At 38.9% G+C, this 20,465-nt stretch overlaps 2 protein-coding genes across 5 annotated transcripts in view; both read right to left on the bottom strand.

The window, feature by feature from the left end:
• The window catches only part of LYPD1 (LY6/PLAUR domain containing 1), a 29,349-nt gene extending 14,106 nt beyond the window's left edge, over positions 1–15,243 (bottom strand). Inside the window, exons 1-2 of the mRNA XM_014075808.2 lie at positions 14,868–15,243; positions 12,907–13,044 (exon numbers count right to left, since the gene is read on the bottom strand). Coding sequence (XP_013931283.2) covers positions 12,907–13,044; positions 14,868–14,919 — 190 coding nt within the window. The 5' untranslated portion in view covers positions 14,920–15,243. The remainder of the gene's footprint in view (positions 1–12,906; positions 13,045–14,867) is intronic.
• Positions 15,244–19,115: 3,872 nt separating this feature from the next.
• Positions 19,116–20,465, bottom strand: part of NCKAP5 (NCK associated protein 5) — a 615,409-nt gene continuing 614,059 nt past the window's right edge. For 2 of the 4 annotated variants that reach the window (XM_087711234.1, XM_014075806.2), the window contains one exon: positions 19,117–20,455. In XM_087711234.1, coding sequence (XP_087567360.1) covers positions 20,439–20,455 — 17 coding nt within the window. In that variant the 3' untranslated portion in view covers positions 19,117–20,438. Of the gene's footprint in view, positions 20,456–20,465 lie in introns of all 4 variants that reach the window. The other 2 variants (XM_014075805.2, XM_087711247.1) reach the window with 2 other exon arrangements.

Genomic DNA, 20,465 nt, shown 5'->3' with positions numbered 1-20,465 from the left:
ATTTATTCTGCTTTTAGGAAACCAGTTGTTCAATGTGCAGCAGGATGCTCCATCCATCATAAACACTCACTGGTTGCAAAGTGATGGAATCTTAATCACATGACTGCAGGGCTGGTGTGATAGTTGTCAATCAGTCATAAAGTCACTTTTTCCAGTGCTGTTGTAACTTCAAAATCACTAAACTGGGTAGCTATTAAGTGAGGACTACTTGTACTTAACTCAATATAGTTGGGCTACATACCACTTTCCCAAATTCTAGAGTAACTAGAGAAGGGAATTCAAATTAATTTTTCTAGGTATGAGTCTCCACTGTCTTTGGCCCTTCATTAGAAGAAACTATATAAAGCAAAAGCATTTCTGCCCTTGTACTTTTTCCTCTCATGTTCTATTTCTATCTGTCAATCTTCGTACTTTCAAAAAGCTAGTTTCAATAGTGCATTGTATTGGAAACTGCCTCCTACCCCATGGCTTGTTCCAGCTCTGCAGGATTGGCCAAGATATTTTACAGCCTGAGGTAATGTTGTGGCTCAGCAGGAGCCGTTGGAGCTGCAAATAGATTCCGACAGCGAGGGGCCCTATGAGTCAGCTCTGGAAGGTGTGGAGGACCCTGGACAGGGTTCCAACTCCGAGCAGGGACCAGAGAGGCTGGTTGGCCACCAGGAGGTGCCTGAGACATGGAGCAGTGGTGAAAGCCAAAGGGAGTGTGCCCCTGACGTCAGGCCTTGGAGCAGTGGGGAGGAGACAAGGGAGTTGGTCCTGGATGCCCGGCAACGGCGGGCAAATAAACGCAGAAAACAACTACGCAGATGCAGAAGATAATTGGACCCAGGTGGTTGTAATTAGGCTCCTCTCAAGATAGTATATAAGGAGAGACTTTGGGAGGAGGCTGTTTGCAGTATTCAACTTAATTATCAACGCTGGAGAAGCTGTTATCTATATCTGTCGGAGTCTGGTTCTGCCAAGGTTCTTTATCTGTTCGTTCATGTTTGGGCTTTCAGCCACCAAGATTTATAGTCCTGCTAATAAAGTGTTGTGGCATTCCAGCTAAGCTTGTCTTGGCATTCGTTACTGGACAGAACAGGTAAGGTCTAAATTATACTTCCTGCATTAAATATAAAAATTTACATCGCCCAGGATGAATTATTTCATAACTGACTCAAAAACTCCAAGCACACCTCTCAGTCCCTCAATAATGAAGCCAATCAAAATACCTCAAAAACGTGCCTTACGACTGTGTGCCCAGAAAATATTTCTTTTCTTATCCTGCACTGCTTGGAATCTGGACATGGGTGAAAAATTCCCAAGGAGAGAGAAGGGCAAGGAACACAGTGGTGAAGGAGTTTCATCCTCTAGTATCAATGGAGTGAACAACCTCCTCTTATGAGGTGAGGAGGTTTAAGCACATGCAACTGAGAATAAAAATGGGAATAATGAATGAGAAAAAACTTAAAAGCAGTAGTAATAGCATTTCCCCAAAATATCAATAGGAGACATTATGACAAGAATAAGCATCAAGCACCCTCTAAACAACTATCTGAGTCAAGCAGGCTATAAATTTAAATAATATCTGGAAGAAATACTCTTTGCCTGTAAGCAACACCAGATACCAAATAGGCTAAGTAATAGAAAATGAAAAAGTACTAAAGTACTCTGGGATTTAAGAATTCAAATGATATGCACTTGCCACATGACAACCAGAATTAATAGTTCTAGATAAAAATAATTTTTTTTTAAAACTCTGGGTAGTGGACTTGGGATTTCCTGGATATGGCAATATAGAAGAGAAAGAACTGAAGAAGCTCACAAAATATAAAAATCTGCAAACAGAATGACTGTGGTAAAAGAAAGCAAAAATGGTACCAGAAGTAATAGGTGTTTTTGGGTGCAATCCTAAAACATCTGGAGCACCACTTGAAGACCATTGATATTGACAAAAACAACATCTTGCAAAATATAACTTGGAACAGCTTACATCCTTCGATGACACCTTTAATATCATCAAATGACAACATTAGTCTATCTCAGGTCCTTGAGAAGGACTCAATAGGTTGATAAAAATGCCAAATCCAGTCTGATCATCTATGTGACCAACCATAATAATGAAGCCAAAGGCAATTCTGATCTGCCATCATCTCCCATTTCTTGGTTGAAGCAGCCTAAAACCTTGGAATGACATTTTATCCAAATTAGCACCGTGGTTAATTAATGCTAAGCAGGATTGAGCTCACTGCTAATTGAAAGTAATTCAGATTTTTATGAAAAAGGAGGCTGCTTAGCCCCAGAACAATTCTAATTTTACGCTATAAAATAAATCACGCAACTGAGATGGAATTCACAAGAGATACTACAGCGTATCACAGAACTTCAAAATACTTTCAGAGGGCAGACATAAATTCATGGTAGATCTTCCCTATATTATTATAGCCTATGCAGATAGTAACCTTCCAACATTATTTTTGGGGGATTGGGGAGGAGGCATTAATGCTCCCAGGTCTTTTTGACAATGTCATTAGCCTTAATAGAACTATAAAAATTCTGTCCTTTTGGTGCTTTGGGCTTCATGGTAGATGAGAGCATTCAAATCCTTGCCCAAGGATCCAAGCAGTAAAGTGGAAATGATTGCTACCGTTCAATCCACTTCTTCATAATAATATGCTTGGTCAGGAAAAGAGAGAGTAGTGTGTGTATCTTAGTAGGTCATTTGAAACTGTGATGGAGTTTATTCATTTATATGTGAAACTTGAGCCACAGTTTATTCACCTATAAGTTCAACATTGTGAACTATTCAGAAAGTGGCCTTCAGGCACCATATTCTATCACCATATATACCTTCAGAACAGATCCAAGAAATGGAAAATACATAAAAAGCTATTGTCCATAACCTGGTGAGAAATTAAAGTCATTCAGCCAGAAACGGTAACTTCCTTCACAATAACCCATCATTTTTTTGGGGGGGGGGGGGGGAATGGGAGGTCATTCTTTTTGTTTTTGCTTAATCATAAACTACTTCGAGTCAACTTCTAGCTTAACACTGTTTTACTGTTTTTAAAAGTACTAAAAAGCAATTTATTGCAAACTCTCCATGGTTTCACCTTACCTAATGCACTTAATTTATCTCATCTTCTGCATCCTTTGTAGTGTTAAAGGCAACCATAAGATGGGAAGCAATTTATTAATAACAGAACATGCCCTGCAGCTTGTTCAGCTACATCTGAAAACAGTTCCAGTATGGTAAGATACCTGGGGCTCTGAATTACAGCATATAGTGAAAATTAATAATATATACCATAGTTCTTTTATCCCCATTCAGTCCCTCAGCAGTGGAAAGGAGCTGAGTGCTTTAGACAGGAGACAGAAAATGTCCATGACTTTTTGGACAGGAAGGAATTTGTTAAATATCCATTGAAAGATACTATTAACTTTTACAATATTATTGACTATACACTCATAATTCATCTTGCTTGTGATTTCTGTAATCAATTAATTTTAAACATGGTATAAAAAAGGGCTACCCAATTTCTCCAAATAAATAATGTTAACATAAACAGAAGACTAATAAAAATTAGAATATATAAAATTTTCACTCAAGAAATAACATGCATGCTGCTTTCCTTATGATCCAATGCTTCTTTCTTTCCAATGCAAGCTTCAGTATTCAACAAATGCAGCAGTATCATTGCATATGCAGGGTGGGAAACTATATATAGAAATGTATGCTTCTCAAGGGTAAAATAAGGGTATGTTTCTTGACCAGTGATATATGCGTTCCTGGAAGCACTCAGGAGTAGCTAAGAGGGCATGCAATTTCACTCCTCAAATTAGGATAGAGCCATGAGAAAACAGAGGAGGAGAACAGAGGTGGCGGCACATGGAGAACGGGGTGCAATGGGATTGAAGATGTCCCGATTCAAGTCTACCCTCCATTATGGAAAGTTATGTGAATAATTGGGGTCATTCTGTCAGGCCACCCTTACTATACATAGTCCTCACTTAACCACACTAATTGGGACCAGGAGATCTATCATTAAGCGATGTGGTCATAAGTTGAAAAAACACAGGATCACAACATTTAGCAATTGTTGTTGTTAAGGAAGATCATACAGGTTAGTTAAATGAGGATCTTGCATGATTGACATATAATTTTCTGCTGGTTTTCCTGTTCACTTTACTTGCTAGAAGCCCGCAGGGAAGGTTGCAAATTTCAATCATGACATCATGGGATGCTATGATGTCATAATCACTACCAGGCACCAAGCACCAAATCACAAGTGCTGAAGCAACAGTTGCCCAGCAATGTAATAGAGTCAAATGGCTGCTTGAATCAATGGTTGTTAAATGAGGATCATTTGTATGCAGACTTTGGTTGTAAGGAAACACTGGAAAATGAAATGCCACATATACGCCCTGGAAGACAGACAGGAGAGCAATCAAATCATCTCAAACACCTCATTTTAACTGAGCATGCTGACACAAAGGAAACAAAAGACTTTAGCAGTTATGCCAGAGAATCTGGGATTGGAATAACTGCCTATTGGTTGGAGATTAGGAACAAAATAAAACAAAATATGTTAATGTACCCTGTTTTCCCGAAAATAAGCCCTCCCCGGATAATTAGCCCAATCGGGCTTTTGAGCGCATGTGGTAAAATAATTCCTCCCCCGAAAATAAGCCCGCCCTGAAAATATTGCAACACAGCAGCAGCCATGAGGTGACCATGCTCACAGTATCCTGCACCTCAAAAATAATAAGACATCCTCAAAAATAAGGCCAAGCGCTTATTTTGGGGGTCAAAAAAACAAGACCCTGTCTTATTTTCAGGGAAACATGGTAGTTAGTAGACTACCTTTCATTATTAGAATGTGTTTTGTTATTATTGTTGGAAACAGCAGCAAATTCTGGTTAAGTCTCATAGATAGTTTGAACAATTTGGGCAGACTGTCAACAGTATGACTATGGCTTTGTAGATGGCCTTCAAATGTAACTTGATGAATGTTAATAGCCAAATGGCTACAAACTTTTCTGAAAAAGTGGGTTTTCTTTTTAGTATGGCGAGAAGGTTAAATTTAATGCAGCAACTTTAAATAAAAGGATGTGAGAGATTATGATTAGGTAGATTTATAGCTCACATTTTACTGAAGGTGGTTTACTTTGGTATCTCCATTTCTGTTATCAAAACAGCAACTTTATAGGTTGGGCTGAATGTAATTGCACCAGGCAGTTTTCATGACTGCGGTTGGACTTGGAAACAGGGTCTGTTTCAAAACTTCACTCCCTCCATCACATTCATTTTCCTGACAAATCAACCAAGCGTCATTTGGGCTAGCAAAAATTCATTTGTTATTAATTATGGATAATTATTACATTTGGAAATTTTCAGACCTTTGTTTCCTAAAACAATAGCTCTGGTTTCCCAACATGTTATTTGTAGGACATAACTGTTCATACATAATTATAATTGAAGCATTTTTTGCAAATTGAAAATGATGACTAAAACTAAATTTAGAACATTGTGTTTACATATTGAAAGAAGAAAATGTCAATTGATTTTTATTAGGAAAAAAAGAATTCAGGCATATAGCCCCATTTTCTACAACAGAATGTCTGCAACCCAAATCTACTCATAAAACCTACCAAAGCTCACCAGGCTCTTTAGCTTAAAATAAAACATTATTATTTTTAAAGGAAGTAAATGCACTATGCTTCATCAGTGTCTTTATTTTCAAGAATGCCTTCAGGTCACAGAAGCTTTTTAAAGATCATACAAACAATGGACCACCTCAACTCAATGCTTTCTTTGAATACGATGAATCTCTTTCATTTAGAGAACTTCTGGAAAACTACAAGACCCTTCTGAGAACAACTCTATCAGTATTGTCTGAAAGGAAAAGTGAACATACACAGTGGTGCCTGGAATAATCTATTCCTAGAATGTTAAGCTTTGTATTTATCTTAAATGGGTTTTTTCAATTCTCCTGATTTTTAAATTTAATCAATGTATTGGTGTAAGATGAACTAAGTTTATAAAAATGGTATTAAATGATAGCTTGAACAATTGCAGTAGAAAATGTAAGAATGCAGTCTTAAAACCCCACTGTAAATGTTTAGAAATATTTCTAAAAGCTCCTTTCTATGATGTCCCGAGATATGCTCTGATCACCCCCTCATTTCCATATACAAGGGCCACACAGCTAAATGTTAATTATTTTTAAGGGATGCTACATTCAAATATCACATGGCCAAATACCTTCACCAAGTTACAAGACTACACAAAACTTTTAACTAGGTATGCTGTTTTATTTTCTTATTATTTTTCTCTTCCCCAATAACAAAATTGCTGAAGCTTCTTCGATGAGAAGCAAAACGTCTTCAAAGAAAAAACAAAACAAAACAGAAAGTCCAGCTGCTTCTTGAAAAAGCATCTTTGGGACAACAAATTACTCTGTTAAATTGTCCTTTTTATTGCACTGTTTTTATTGTAAAGGCCTATCAAAGACCGTAATAAAGATACTCAATTTGATTAATTCTGAAAGCTATTTATTTAAATCAGTTTGTCTTCTATAAATGAAACTGGGGTGAGAATCCAAGAACAGCAGTAGAATGTCATCCAGCTTAATCACTACTGCACAATATCTTTATACTAGAAATAAGCAACCTGATGCTATGCTGTCCACTGTGCCTGAGGACACTTCCCTTGATGCCATCCACTTCTCGTCCCTTTAACTTGATTTCTAAAGATTGATAAGAGCATTTTTTGTTACACTTAAATGAGGAACTGTCGTGAGTGAAGATGAAGCACTAGCTTTTACCATCAAGTTTGTTTTCCATGTACCTGGCATTTTAGAAGACAGAACATTGACTACAGTATAATATTTTGCTTTGAAATGTTCTCAGCTAACTTACACACACACACACACACACACACACACACACACACAAACTCCTAAATGGGAAACAATATCAGTAGTAAGCAGGTCTCACACTCATGGCCTATGTGCCACAGGTGTCCTTCCACGTCATTTTCTATGGCATGGTGGTTAAAGGCACCTTGATTCTGCATATGGCAAGAAAAAAAGCTGCTGGAGATGGGTTCGTAGGTTGCCAGTCTCAGCCAGCCCTGGCTCTTCTTTGGGCTGAAGAGGTCATGGTGCCAGAGCCAGGCAAAGCACACACTGCATTCTTGGTCCTGTACTGGCATAATTTCACAGGTGAGGCTGGGATCTGCTTCCTTACCACAACTCCTATCTACTGTGTTGTGTGACTTTAGGATGTCAAGATAGCTCTACCCCACAGCAAAGAAATTAGCTGGAGAATGGAGTCTGCTCCTATTTCTCTTTTAGGCTAGTCACAGTCAGGGTCTGCCTTGGACTGGTGTAAAAGGCTCTCCTTGGCAGTGCAGCTTTGCTATCTGATATAAACGATTTGAAGACATGCTGTGATGTTCTTCATTTTTGACACGTTGGAGGCTTCTGGGGTTGGACATTAGGGATTTCAGTGCTGTAGCCCTCAGGCTCATCTTTATCAGATGCTTGTGACAATTTGAGTTTGAGACTTAAATACATGGATGGTTTGTTATTTACCATACAAGCATACTCACCATGTTTTCACAATTGTATATGCATGTGTCCACCTGCCTATCCCTGTGCTTTACTGTATTAAGGTGCATTAGTTGTCCACAAATTAACACTCAAATGCCTAAAATGTCAGGTTTCTCAAAAGAAATCTTGAACTGGGATGGGAGGGAGAGAAATTGAGATTTATAATAAACATATAAAATAAATCATGAGTGGAATTGTAGGATTGGAGCTGTGCTGTAGTTTAAAAACAGGAGTTTGAATCAGACACCGCCATTTAAAAAAATAAACACAATGTAAGCTTTTGTGAAATATAACTACCAGAATTTCCTTTTGATTTCAGGACTAAAAAGACTCAATTATAAAGAATTCCTTCACAGGTACAAAATATACCTGTAGGTGAAACCTGGCTCAAAAACAGTAACTATAGGGGGGACCTTGGAGTCCTAGTGGATGATCACTTAAATACAAGCCAGCAGTGTGTGGCAACAGCCAAAAATGCTAACTCAATATTTGGTTGTATAAACAGAGGCATAGAATCAAAATCACATAAAGTATTAGTATGCTATATCATAGCAAGGCCAGAATACTGGCCTAGACCTAGAATACTGCATACGGTTTTGCTCACCACATTAAAAAAAAGACGTTGAGACTTTGTAAAAAGTGTAAAGAAGAGCAACTAAGAGGATTAAAGGCCTGGAGACTAAAACATATGAAGAATGGTTGCAGGATTTCGGATTGGCTAGTCTAGAGAAAAGGACTAGGGGGGACAATTATAGCAGTATTCCAGTATTTGAGAGGCTACCACAAAGAAGAATGGGTCAACTTATTTATCAAAGTACTTGTAAGCAGGACAAGAAACAATGGATAGAAACTAATCAAGGAGAAAAGCAACCTGGAACTAAGGAAAAACTTCCGAACAGTGAGGGCAATTAACAAGTGGAACAGCTTGCCTCCAGAAGTTGTAGGTGTTCATTACTGGAGGTTTTTGTCTGAAATGATATAGGATCTCCAGCTTGAGCAGCGGGCTGGACTAGAAGACCTCCAAGATCCCTTATCTCTTTCTCACCGTTTGTATTCTGGCCACAACTGGCTATGCTGTTGGATCCAGCTACATCATACAATAATTTCTGATCTATATCCCTCTGAGCTTGTGGTCAAATCTTGATTGTTGAAAGTCAATCTTAATTTTTGAACAAGTAGTTTATGCCACATTTTTGTTCCTTAAGTATTACATACCATTTGTTAAGTGATTTTTGCCCCAGTTTACAAACTTTCTTGCCACAGTTGTTAAATGAATCACTGCAGTTATTAAGTTAGTAACATGGCTGTTAAGTGAATCTGGCTTTCCCATTGACTTTACTTGTCAGAAGGTCACAAAAGGTGATCACATGACACTGCAATATCATAAATATGAGTCAGTTTACCAAGCATCTGAATTTTGATCACGTGACATAGGGATGCTGCAATGGTCATGTGAAAAACTGGCATACATCACTCTTTTCAGTGTTGTTGTAACTCCGAACAGTCACTAAATGGACTATTGAAAGTTGAGGACTACCTGCACTGCTTTAACTTTTGTTAAAGCTATATAAATCTTGGTTAAAAATCTGTAGAACTATCATTATTCATTTTAACAATTGCCATCTGACTTTTAAAAATTACATGATTGCTACTAATGTATAAATACTTTAATTTAACATCAAAAGAAGTTATTCTTTCTCTTATGGAGGAAAGAGATGTGTGTAATCTGTTACTGATTTGGACTAAATATAGTCTTAGAATGTTGCATTTTATATCTAAGATAAGCTTTAAAATAATATTTAAAATGACAGATTTTATTTAGTATATAAAAAATAGAATTTGGTTCTCTAACCACTTAAAGAAATTGGGAAAATGGAATAGCAATATTACAAAGTTTTGTACTGTATAAACTGAGGTAAAAATCAAGATACAGAAGCTTCCTTATCCAATGAAAATCAGCAATCAGATCTTTAGTATTAACTAAATGTAAAAGTTGAATTAAAAGTGGTTATTTTAAATAAATGCTGTTAAAGAGAATGTGATATTTTATTCTGCACACATTTTAAATCTAAACAAATTCAATATTATCCCAAGTAAAAGACAGATAAACTCTGTATATCTACTCTGAAATAAGTCCTCCGAGTTCAATGTATGTACTGCCAGTTAAATTTCTAAATGTGTCTGGCAAACATAATTTTATCGCACAGTAGTTTTGTTGAAATCTAATCACTTTTCTATTACTCATAATTGTGCCAAATTCTGGGCATCAGCATATAAAATGTGACTGGGATTGATATCTAGTAAGTGTTAATTAAGAGCCAGTTTGATATAGTAGTTTAGCCATCAGGCTAGAAACTGGAAGACTGTCAGTTCAGGTTCTACCTTAGGCATAAGGCCAGCTGAGTGACCTTGGACCAGTCACTTTCTTTCAGCCCTAGGAAGGAAACGATGGCAAATTACTTCCAAAATCTTGCCAAGAAAGCTGCAAAGACTAGTGTAGGCAATGTCTGAGAATTAGACACAATGGAACAGAGGACAAAATAGTTAATGGGGTTAGAAACATGCTATATTTGTGTTTCTATCTTAGTACCTAGTGTTATTATATACTTCTTTAAAGTTACCTAACAGCTAATGTTTTAATTTGTGTCAATGTTATCCCACATTAGGATTAGAGCAATGCCAGGTTATTTAAGCTAAACAAGTTTTAGTAAATATTGAAGGAATGAGATATAAAGATAAAATATTACAATTATTATTAGTTAGCATTATTATTTTATTATACAAAAGATATAATAAATAGATTTTAAACTCATACAATTACTTATTTGGAGATTTTAGTTTATAATATTTTATGATTTACATGTTTAATATTAACCCCTAACATTACAAATATAAAATCACTGAACTTTTATTCTATGTTGGTCAAAAAATGGAAGACATAAATTAATACTTTCATATCAAATTAAGGCCAAACGTTGATTGTTTCGCTAGTCCAAATTATTTCTTAAAGACATTAAAGAGAAGCTAAATCTACTGAGTAAATGAATTTTCTTTGTGTAATATACTACTTTAATAGGACTAAAATGGCTTAAAATCAGAATAGGTTTGTTTCTCCTGCTGATTTACTGATAAATTTGAATAAATAACTCATTCAAAATAATATTTTATGAAATAAAAGCTGCACAATATAACTGTCAAAATAAGTTCTAATGTTAAGTGAATTAGTTTGGTAAATCCCAAAAGAAAAAAGGAAAAAGTAATTAACAATGTTCCTTTTCTATGGAAAATATTACAAATAATTTAACTAGAATTGGAAAGACACACTATTTTTTTTTAGGAATAGGAAAGTTTATTTATAGGCCGCCCTTTTCCCTGGGGGGACTCAGGGCGGCTTACAATCCATAGGGGGGGGGAACACAAACAGTAAAACATATAACGATACATAATTAAAAATAAAACACAACATTCATTCATTCGGGTGGGGATGGATTACAATCTAACCCCAGGCCTGACGGGATAGCCAGATCTTAAGGGCTATTTTCAATTTAAAAGTTTGAAGGGTCAGTTAAAATAGTTCTAACTTTGAAATTAAAATTATCATAGTAATTTAAGTAGCTTGAAAATTCATTTGTAAACCTTATTTTTTAAATGTAGAAGAATATAGACTTCCAAAAAAGGTTTAAGCAACACTATTCAAGATAAAGGACTTTTGCTGACACACATTTTATGCATTGGTAACATTAAAAGACGATTAATATAATTCCTGGAAGGCTGTTAGAATTTAAAATTGTAACTTGTGGTAAAATGGCATGGTCCAAAAGAGCAATATTACAAATAATATAATGAAAAGTAGCATTTCAACATTTCAATGGGGTGGAGGGGGGATTTTGCAAAGATTTCTTTTAATATCTTTAGGCCATTATTAATTTAATCTTTCTTTTTAATTAATTGATTTAGGAACAAAATGTGTATTTTTAGATATGTATTCAAACTTGAAATAAATTCTAAAAATACACCAAAATTATATGGCTCAGTTAAAATTCAATACAGATGGAAATACATTAAAAGGATTAATTAAAAATGTTCTGAAACTTTTTGCTTGAACTCAGTACTTTGTTCCCTTCATTTTCAGAGATTTATAAACATGGCCTGACCTCCACTTCATTCTTTGGAACAAGTCAAATCTCAATTGCATATACTGATGATAAGCAATTGTCTGGCCTATACAGTTGTCAAGTACTTTGACACTACTGGCATGTACTGTTCTTTGATGAATCTACAGGAATTTCAATTCCCTTTCATTTTTACAAGTTAAGCAAACTATTATGAAAAAATATAAAGTTTAGTAATTGTTATCATGGCATTGTATTTCAAGAAAATCTTGCTCTAATTATAATATATGATTGATTAATTGTTGTGGTACTTTTTTAACAGGAACAACTACAGTTGTATTTATTTATATCATTATCAGATTTATTGCAAAACTATCATCATATGAATCCACTGCTAGAGCAATAAGCATAAACAAATTACTTGGCAACTGTATTGTAGGCTGCCATTCTGATATTATTCTCCAAGGTCAATCACACAGATTATTCTACATGTATGCAATTATCTTGCTTTAATAAACCTGATCACATTTTGGAAGTTCAAATGAGACTGCGTGAATGAAGAAGCAGTTACATTTTGACTTTTATATATATTTCCTATCTTTGGAAAGAAGAACTACTATAAACCAGCCTGTTTCTTTCCAATGTACAATCCAAAAATTCTCTGATGTATATAAAATGCAAATATTTTATCCATTATTTCTGTAAAGTTGTTTTTGCTCTGCCTTAAATTTGTTACATGAAAAATATCTAAATCTTTTGGGGAAAATCCTAAAGTAATTTTTTTTTGTAGTCTCACTTTAATTATCACCTCAATTTCCCTGCCTAGATCAAACATCAAGTCTCATGAATTGCTGGAGTAAATAAAAAGAGCTAGTAATTCAGTACATTTTCTTCTAACAAAGGCTTTGTAATTATTTGTACTATGATGAGATTAAATGAATTTGTTATTCCTTTCCTACTATTTTCAACAGGCCTAAAATTTGTATTGTTTTACTAAAGTAATTTCAGTGTTATTACCCAGTTATGTACTTTAGAGAAAGTGAAAGGTGTAGTCTATATATTTAGATCAAATTACATTATTTATAAAGATATGCTTGAATTCCCCAAATAACTCATATTCTCTAAATATGAATTCAAAGAAAAAGAAAATACAGAGATGACTGACCATTAAAAGCATTGATTAGTACAATTTACCTTACCTGAACTTTTTTCCATCACTTCCTTCTGACACATGTCTTGGACATTCACAGTACAATTCACAATGAACTCTGGCGCTGAGCAGTCATTATTTAGCTGAAATTCCTCACACTGATAACACTGTATTTGCAAAGCAAATCCTAAAGTAGAAAATTTCATAGACATATAGCATAAGTTTTAACAAATTCTAATGCTACATTGCAATCAACTTGACTTATGGATAATAACTGCTTAAAGATTGTATGATTTGCCAAGTTTTCCTTCTCCCTTTTTAAAAAAAATGTGTTTTTTAAAAACGGTTGTCAATGCCCACACTCCCACATATTAAGTGATTCTTGCATTTGGGTCTGCCCCCCCCCTTCCCTTCAGCTAAGGCCTTGGCCTTTTGCAAATGCTGACCACATACAGAATGTGATTTCTTCACCAGTTTTTTCTGCTTCTAAGTTTTCATAACCACAGGGCTCTGCATCAGCTTAAATTGCATCCAGCAGGGGGCAGAATGAACAATAAGGACATGTAACAAAATTGATTTGTTTTGCTCACCAATTCTCCTCTCTCCTCCCCTTAATTGTTTTTTTTAAGCGTTATGCTTTAAAAAAGCAAACGAACAGTGCTGGGGGCAGAGTGGACCAGGAAGCACTGTTCTTAATTTATGCGCTCCAGAGTTTTTCCGTGCGAAAGGATCTACTTAACTAATTAATTGCAAATGATTTAATTACTATTTTGCCATGCACAATTACAGCTGCAAAGCATCCTCAGTTCACCTCTTTTATCATGTAAACGAGGTCCTTCTGTAAGTTAAGGCGAGGGCAAGGAGACAGATTCGGTATTTTACTATTCTTTCGGAGCTCTGCCCCAGCAATAAATCGAGTACCTGTGGTCGCCGGAGGGACACCGGCGTTGTTGAATGTGGGAAACAAACGCAAGAGGGTCGCCCTCTATTAATCCCGTTTTCAAGAGCGCTCAGGGCTGCACTAAGGGTAGCTCCTAAAGAGGAAAGGAAAGATCGCCTCGGGCTAAAAGGGCGACTCGCTATAAATCAAGTTGTCCCGTAGCGGTGCGTCCTTACAGAAGAGCCTAACGGGAGGCGATCAGCACTCAACCTTGACTTGAAGTGGGGAGCCGCTTCGGAACCTCATTTCCCAAGTGGGTTTGTCCCACTCAATGGGTGTGTGTGTGTGTTGTGTGTGTGTAGGGGGCCAGAAAGAGAGAGCCAAAGCCACCCCGAAGCTATTAAGCTAAAGTATTCCAAGCACTATGAACTACACTCTCCCTCCGGCTACTTGGGAAAGGGATTGGGGTGCTCTCCTTCCCATTCCGTTGGAGGAGAGGTGGCTAGACGGACGGGCGGGCTCTCAGCCGCTGCCGGGTGAAGATAACTCGCTAAAAAGCCCGGTCGCCTCTTCTTCCCACCCCCGAGTGTGAATCGCCAAGGAAGGGGCCAGGAAGGTGGCGGCGCTTGGCTGTGGCGCTCTTGCAAGCTGCCTGAAGTTGAGCCGTCTGTCTGGCGACGCGTGTCCAGAGACGAGCAAAAAGCGGGGGACTGTTCTCCGGAAAGAGGGGAGGGAGGCAACGGCCATCTGGACACCTCGAGCGTTGCCTTCACGCCTTCTCAGCAGGGGCTGTAATTAAGCACCGTTTCCAGCTTGAGAGGGAAAAAGCACATACACCAAAAAGCCTTCTTGGCCATTGCGCTTGTTGCAACAACTGTTAGGATGCGAGGCGCGCGCGCCCACCCGGCTGCCACCCATGGCTCAAACTACAGGAGGCGAGTCAGGCTGCAGCCAAGCGGCTGAGGAAGAGCCGCGGTCGTCGTCGGCGCCTCGAGGTAGCTCGGAGGGGAACGCGCGAACTTTGCCAGGTAGCCCTGCCTAGGCGGCCGCCCTCCCCGAAGAAGATCAAGTGCCAGAGGAGGGGAAACGGTGGCGAGAGGGACCAGCTGCCCGTCCCCTCACGCGCTTACCTGGCGCCAGCAACAATCCCCAGAAAGTTGTCGTCACGGCGAGGAGCCACATCCTCTTGGAGCCGTCGGAGGTGAAGGTGGCGGTGGCGGCTGCGGGCAAGCGAGTTCCGGGCGAGGAAAACGCGCGGTCTCAGCAACAGCCCGAGTCGGGCGAAGGTCGTAGAGCTGCGCACCTCGGCTCGGACGGAGTGGCGCTGCTGCAGCCGCCGCTGCGGAGAGGAGCTCCGAGGGCAGCAAGCGACGCCCGAGCCCGCATCGCCAACCTGGCCGGGCTCTTTCCTTTTCCCGCTTGAGCTCCCTCCAGCGTCGCCGGAGTTAAGAGACTGAAAGTACCACGGAAGACGCCGCGCCAAGAAAAAGGAGAGCAAGGGAGCGCGAGAGGGAGAGGCGCGCAACCCCCCCCCTCGCGTAGCCCCCTCCTTTTTCGTCGGGCCACGTGACCCCTCCTCCCCCTTTTCTTCTCCCAACCCTTATTTTCTCTAGGCGGGGAGAGGAAAGAAACTTTCGGGAAAGGGGTGGGAGCCGTCACGCTCCGGCACAGACGACGTTGCGGCTCGAGACGTCTAGTCGGAGCAGCCTTGGAGGAGGAACCTGAGCGATCTTCCCGTGGATTTTTCCCGCCGCTGAATTTCCACCTTGCCCGCAAAACCTTTGCTACCCTTTGGATTATGCGTATGAGAAGAGGCTAATTTAACAGGCAGCGACCCGCAGAAGAGCACCAATAAAGTCTCTTTCGCCTTCTGGCGATATATCATGGATGCACCTTATTGACAGTATGAAAGTGGTGTGTGTCCCCCCCCCCCAGTTTAGACACCCTGCCTAGGATCACTCAGAGGTCTCCCATCCAAACGTGAGGTGGATCCAGAGCTTTAGTTTGTCAGGGACAGCAAAATCACCCAGCTGACGTTTCTTCGGCTCATTATTTTAGGGCAGTGATACTAATTTTAAAACGCCTGGTTTTAAACGCCTTTGTCATCTCAAGCCCAGCACACTCACAGACTGGCTAGGCTCGCTTTCCTTCACGCTCCTTCGCCCCTTTCTCCACCGACCTTTTCCCTTCCTTCCAGGGTGCGCATGCGCCTCCTAAGCGCCTTTAGCTTGAAAAATTGCAACAGGCGAGATCGCTCCGAGACGGTTAATTAACATTGCGCTCCACCGGCTGCTTCCGAGTGCTTTTGGCCATTAAGGCGGGCGACGATCGGCTTTTCTCGCCCGTTTCCCACGCCTTAAAGGGCGACGAGAATGTGTACGTGTGGGGGGGGGGCTCGCGCATGAATGTAGTTACTTGAGCTCGGCATCAATAGCGCCCAGGGTGCACAACCTGTCGCTTGGGTGTCTTGTACAGTTAAACGAGCTGATCGTTCTTCCGACTTTCCGGGAAAATCTCGGTTCCGCCTGCCCATTTTCCCCGCTTACTTTCTAATTCGTGTGGGAGCGAAAAGGCCCTGGGAAATCAGTGGCGGCCCTCCTCTTTAAAAAGCGCTCAGTCACTCAGCAAGGAAGGAGCCTCGGATCTGAGCGCGGAGGTACCAAACGCGCGCCTCTCGCGGGCAGAGGTCTGGAACTGAGTGGGCGCAATGAAGGCGATGCCTGTTACAAAGAGGCGAAAGGGGCGCCCGGATGTGCCTCCGTGGCCAGGCAACTAAAGGGCGCAATCTTCTTTGGGGAAGGAAACGTGTGTAAAATCGAAAGAAAATTGGAGGATGGGTTGATGTATAGGGAAGGTGTAGCAAGGTAGTGTTTTTTTTAAAAAAAAAAACCCTCAAATTTAAAAGCGATCCACGTTCCAGTGGCTATGAATAGGTTACACGTGGAGTACGTCGGCTCTGCTGCTTTGGGACCCTCTGAGCAGTAGACTACAAATTGACAGTTTCGCGAACATCTGTGTGGGACAAGTGAGGGCACTTAAACACACTTCAGGACTGGCTCGACGGGGAAAAAGGAGACGAAAGGAGCGAGCGAGACCCCGAGTAAGGTAGTCAAATGCGCAAATAAAGAAGAATCCATTGAAAGTCTCCAGGTGTCCATTCGCGCCTTTCTTTTCAGCCAGGCGAGGTTCCTTAGGGTATAAATGGGAAGGCAAGAAAGAGAGAGAAAAGCGCGTCTTATGAGGTCGCGCCGTCTCTGAAGAAGTCTTAGCTTTTCCATTCAACCGCCCTTTTGGGAGCTGGGAAGTTTGTGCGGCCAGCTGAGCCTATTCCGGGCTGAAAAAATGAGCGAGGGAGGCAACGATTGAGCAACCAAGCAGCTCTTCACCCGGGCTTCCCTAACCTAGCCCACTCCTGATGAGCGGAGTTGACTAGACAGGCTCTTGTCTCTCGCCTCCGTTACTAATTTCACTGGCCGCAAAGGACGTCCGTTTGGAGAAGAGGCAGCAGGTTTTCACCTGCTGCCCGTAACTTGGAGCTTCGGGTCTGGCCTTGGAACGGAAAAGGCGAGCATGAAAGAACGAATTCCCATGAGTTTTCTCCGTTGTCTTTAAGAAGTCAATTAAAAAATTCTGCCCAGTATTTGTGGGGTCAACATGGCAAGCTATCAAGAAATGTCCATCACCGGAGTTCCGTGTATACTTTCCATATAGCATTATTTGTCAGCGAGTTAGCCTACAGGGTGAGCCAAGCCATGGTTATATGTATTTCATAGCTTTATGTGACTTGTGAACCATTCATCTGAGATGAAACTCAATGATCAACAAAAGAATGTGACATTACAATGTGTTTTCATGGGTCTGAGGTCACTTGCTGCATCAGAGACCTTTCATTCAGCTCTTGGTCTATCCAATGGCTACAGAATCTTAGTTGCCAATGTTGCCCTGAGCTGGCTAATTAAATGTACTGTGAAGGACATATTTTGAAACACACAGCCAAATAAGCAGTGGTGTATATTTCATAACATGCTTCCTAGGACACAGACATCTATACTTCCACCAAGAATATGCCAATGACTGCTCAAGGCTGAATTGATTATATAAATCAGGAAAGGAAGGGAAGTGTAATAACGCTTATACATTGTGGCTTGATGTTAATAAGGAGAAAATTGTTATTTTCTGAAACAAAGGATTGACAAGATTGTTTAAAACATGGTCTAACATCACAGGAAACTTTTGGTGCAAACTGCAAAATGAGGAAAGTGCTAAAGGTTTCATCATCGGGTATGGTAGTCTCACATAATTTTAACACACGACTCCCCTTGCCTCCCCACCCCAATTTGGAGCCCATTGTTTGCAGTGAAGGTTTCAGGGCGAGGTTTTATTGTGAAGTCACAATAGATGCTTTCAGAGTAAATTTAGTACTACCATGAAAGGCAACCTAAGGAGTGCCACCTTTATCTCTTTAGTTTTGGCAAAACATACAAGAAAATGGTAGAATAATTTGGAAAATCTATAAATGGAAGGTAACATAAAGGGGACAGTCCCATAACACGTATGATAAAGAACCTTCATGGAAACCAAATATTAACTTGGTTCCAAGTCATTTTTCTCTAAACCTGCGGTGTTTTCCTGGGAGTATGCAGTGGAGAGGGAGAGAAGGGGGAGAGGGACAAAGAAATGTACCAGAGTTGTGAGTTGTGAAATGTGCTTAGTAGGGCAAAAACAGATTTCTGTAGGAGATTCCAGAGAAGGCTTAGTGTGCCTCAGTCCTTGTTTTTATGGGCACCAAGACATTTAGTTAAAAACCTTGTTTTTTCTCATTGGTTCTTTATCGTTTCTTTCTTTTGACATAAAATCCTTAAGGAAGAAAAGATGAAATTGGTACAGTTTTGTTTGACTGATTATGGTAGGTACTTGACTTGGCTGACAGCACCCTACAGTCCATTTTGCACAAGAGTGTTATGTTTTTAAAATATGCATTGTAACTTGTACTCCAAAGCTGATTGGCTTTACCTACCTCGTCTTTAAGAGATTTTTGTTTTCAACACTGATCATTTTCCTCCCAAGAGGATGCAGATGCTAAAGAGCTTTGAATTTAGCATCAAATGTTTCCATGTAGCAAGTTCACCAAACTATCTGCACATTCCTTTGTCCTGAAGCATTTAAAATTGTGTGGTTGGAGAATGGAAATGGATGAAGAATTATCACCATTACTTTTCAACCTATGGAAACATTGCTACATTTTTCTAGGTTGCTTTCCTACATGTGACACAAATCAAAACTATTTTTAGTCTACTTCTAGATTGCTTTTTAAAATATGTAATTAAATTTAACCAATTTCTTTGGATTAATCTTTGTTGAAATGACTATTTTGCCATATGTTAGAATATCCAGATGTGATATGACTTTTATTTAGAAATAAATTCCAAAATAAATTTTATAAAAGTCTGAGAGAATGAAGTCCACCCTGACAGCACTGTATATTTGAAAACAACATAAAATGTAACATTGCACAAAGGTATTAATAACATAACATTGATAGTACATCATACTTTGAGGAAAAATGAATAGGAATTTGCTATAAACATAGTAAAATGACTAGGTATCACAAACATAGCTAGATTACAGATTGCTGTACAAAAGTTGTTATAAATACTCCACGTCTAGAAAAAATAACACTCCACCTTTGAAATAGACATTTCCCTCACATATAAACAGTCTTTGTAGGAAAAAAAACTTCACAAATTTCTTTGCTAGCACCATTTTTTCCTTATTACAAAAATTTAACATGTAAATTACAAATCTAAATGGCCTTTTCTCCATGATTCTGAAATAACATTAAGATAAAATATGAAAACATGTTAAATCAGCATAAGATATAACAATGGTAGAAGACTATAGATGGAGCATCTTTTGGAAATGTTTGAATTCAGAAAAAAAAACTTGGTTTAAAACAGCATTTTTATGTTGTAGAGTGTAATCCAAGTGGTTTTAATGTAGTTTGGCAAGTTCAATTTTGGCAAACAAAGCAATTCAGCTGCATCAATATTTTAAGACTAGAATGCTTATAAAACTTTATTTTATAAATATGATCACTAATTTTGTTAATATTAAGACCAGTATTTAAAGTTAGTAATGTGCCATTTCAGAAGCATGGCACAAATTAGTGTTTATTGCTATCATGTTTTTCTACAAATATATTTTTATTTGTCAAAGAATATTTTTACAACTTCTGTACAATTATTCATGAAAGTGCAAATTAAGACTTTAAAAGTTATAACTGTTACAGGTATTGTGTTTTCTTTCTTTTCACAAGGATGCAGTCTCCTCTCTTCATTGTATGATCACACCAGGATAGATGCTATGATGAGTCTTATCAACTCTCAATATATTTACTGATCTTTTTTAGTTCTTCCGTTAAGTGCTTCATTGCTGTAGAATATCTTTAAACATTGTATGAGCTTGCACTGGATGAGAAGCTATCATATAAAGAAACTCTCAAAGGTTCTGTATGTTCTCTATCTCAAGAACTATTTAGAGACATTTCTTCATTATTTCCATTTTCTTCTTGTCCTTCAACCTTGTTTGTACTGTTGTCCCCCCTACCCAACAAAATGTATCAGTTGCTATTAAATTTAATGAGAGTTCAAAGAAAACTTTAGACATCCTTTTTTTTGGAGACTCTTTTTTTTTTCATTTCCTCAGGTTGCTTCAATTTCTGTAACAAT

Source organism: Thamnophis sirtalis, unplaced genomic scaffold (genome assembly GCF_051295495.1).
Source record: "Thamnophis sirtalis isolate CommonGarterSnake01/CBP01778 unplaced genomic scaffold, rThaSir2_p1.2 scaffold_1, whole genome shotgun sequence".
NCBI lineage: Eukaryota > Metazoa > Chordata > Lepidosauria > Squamata > Natricidae > Thamnophis > Thamnophis sirtalis.
The sequence above is the reverse complement of the archived record's forward strand: the minus strand, read 5'-3'. Positions and strand labels throughout refer to the sequence as shown.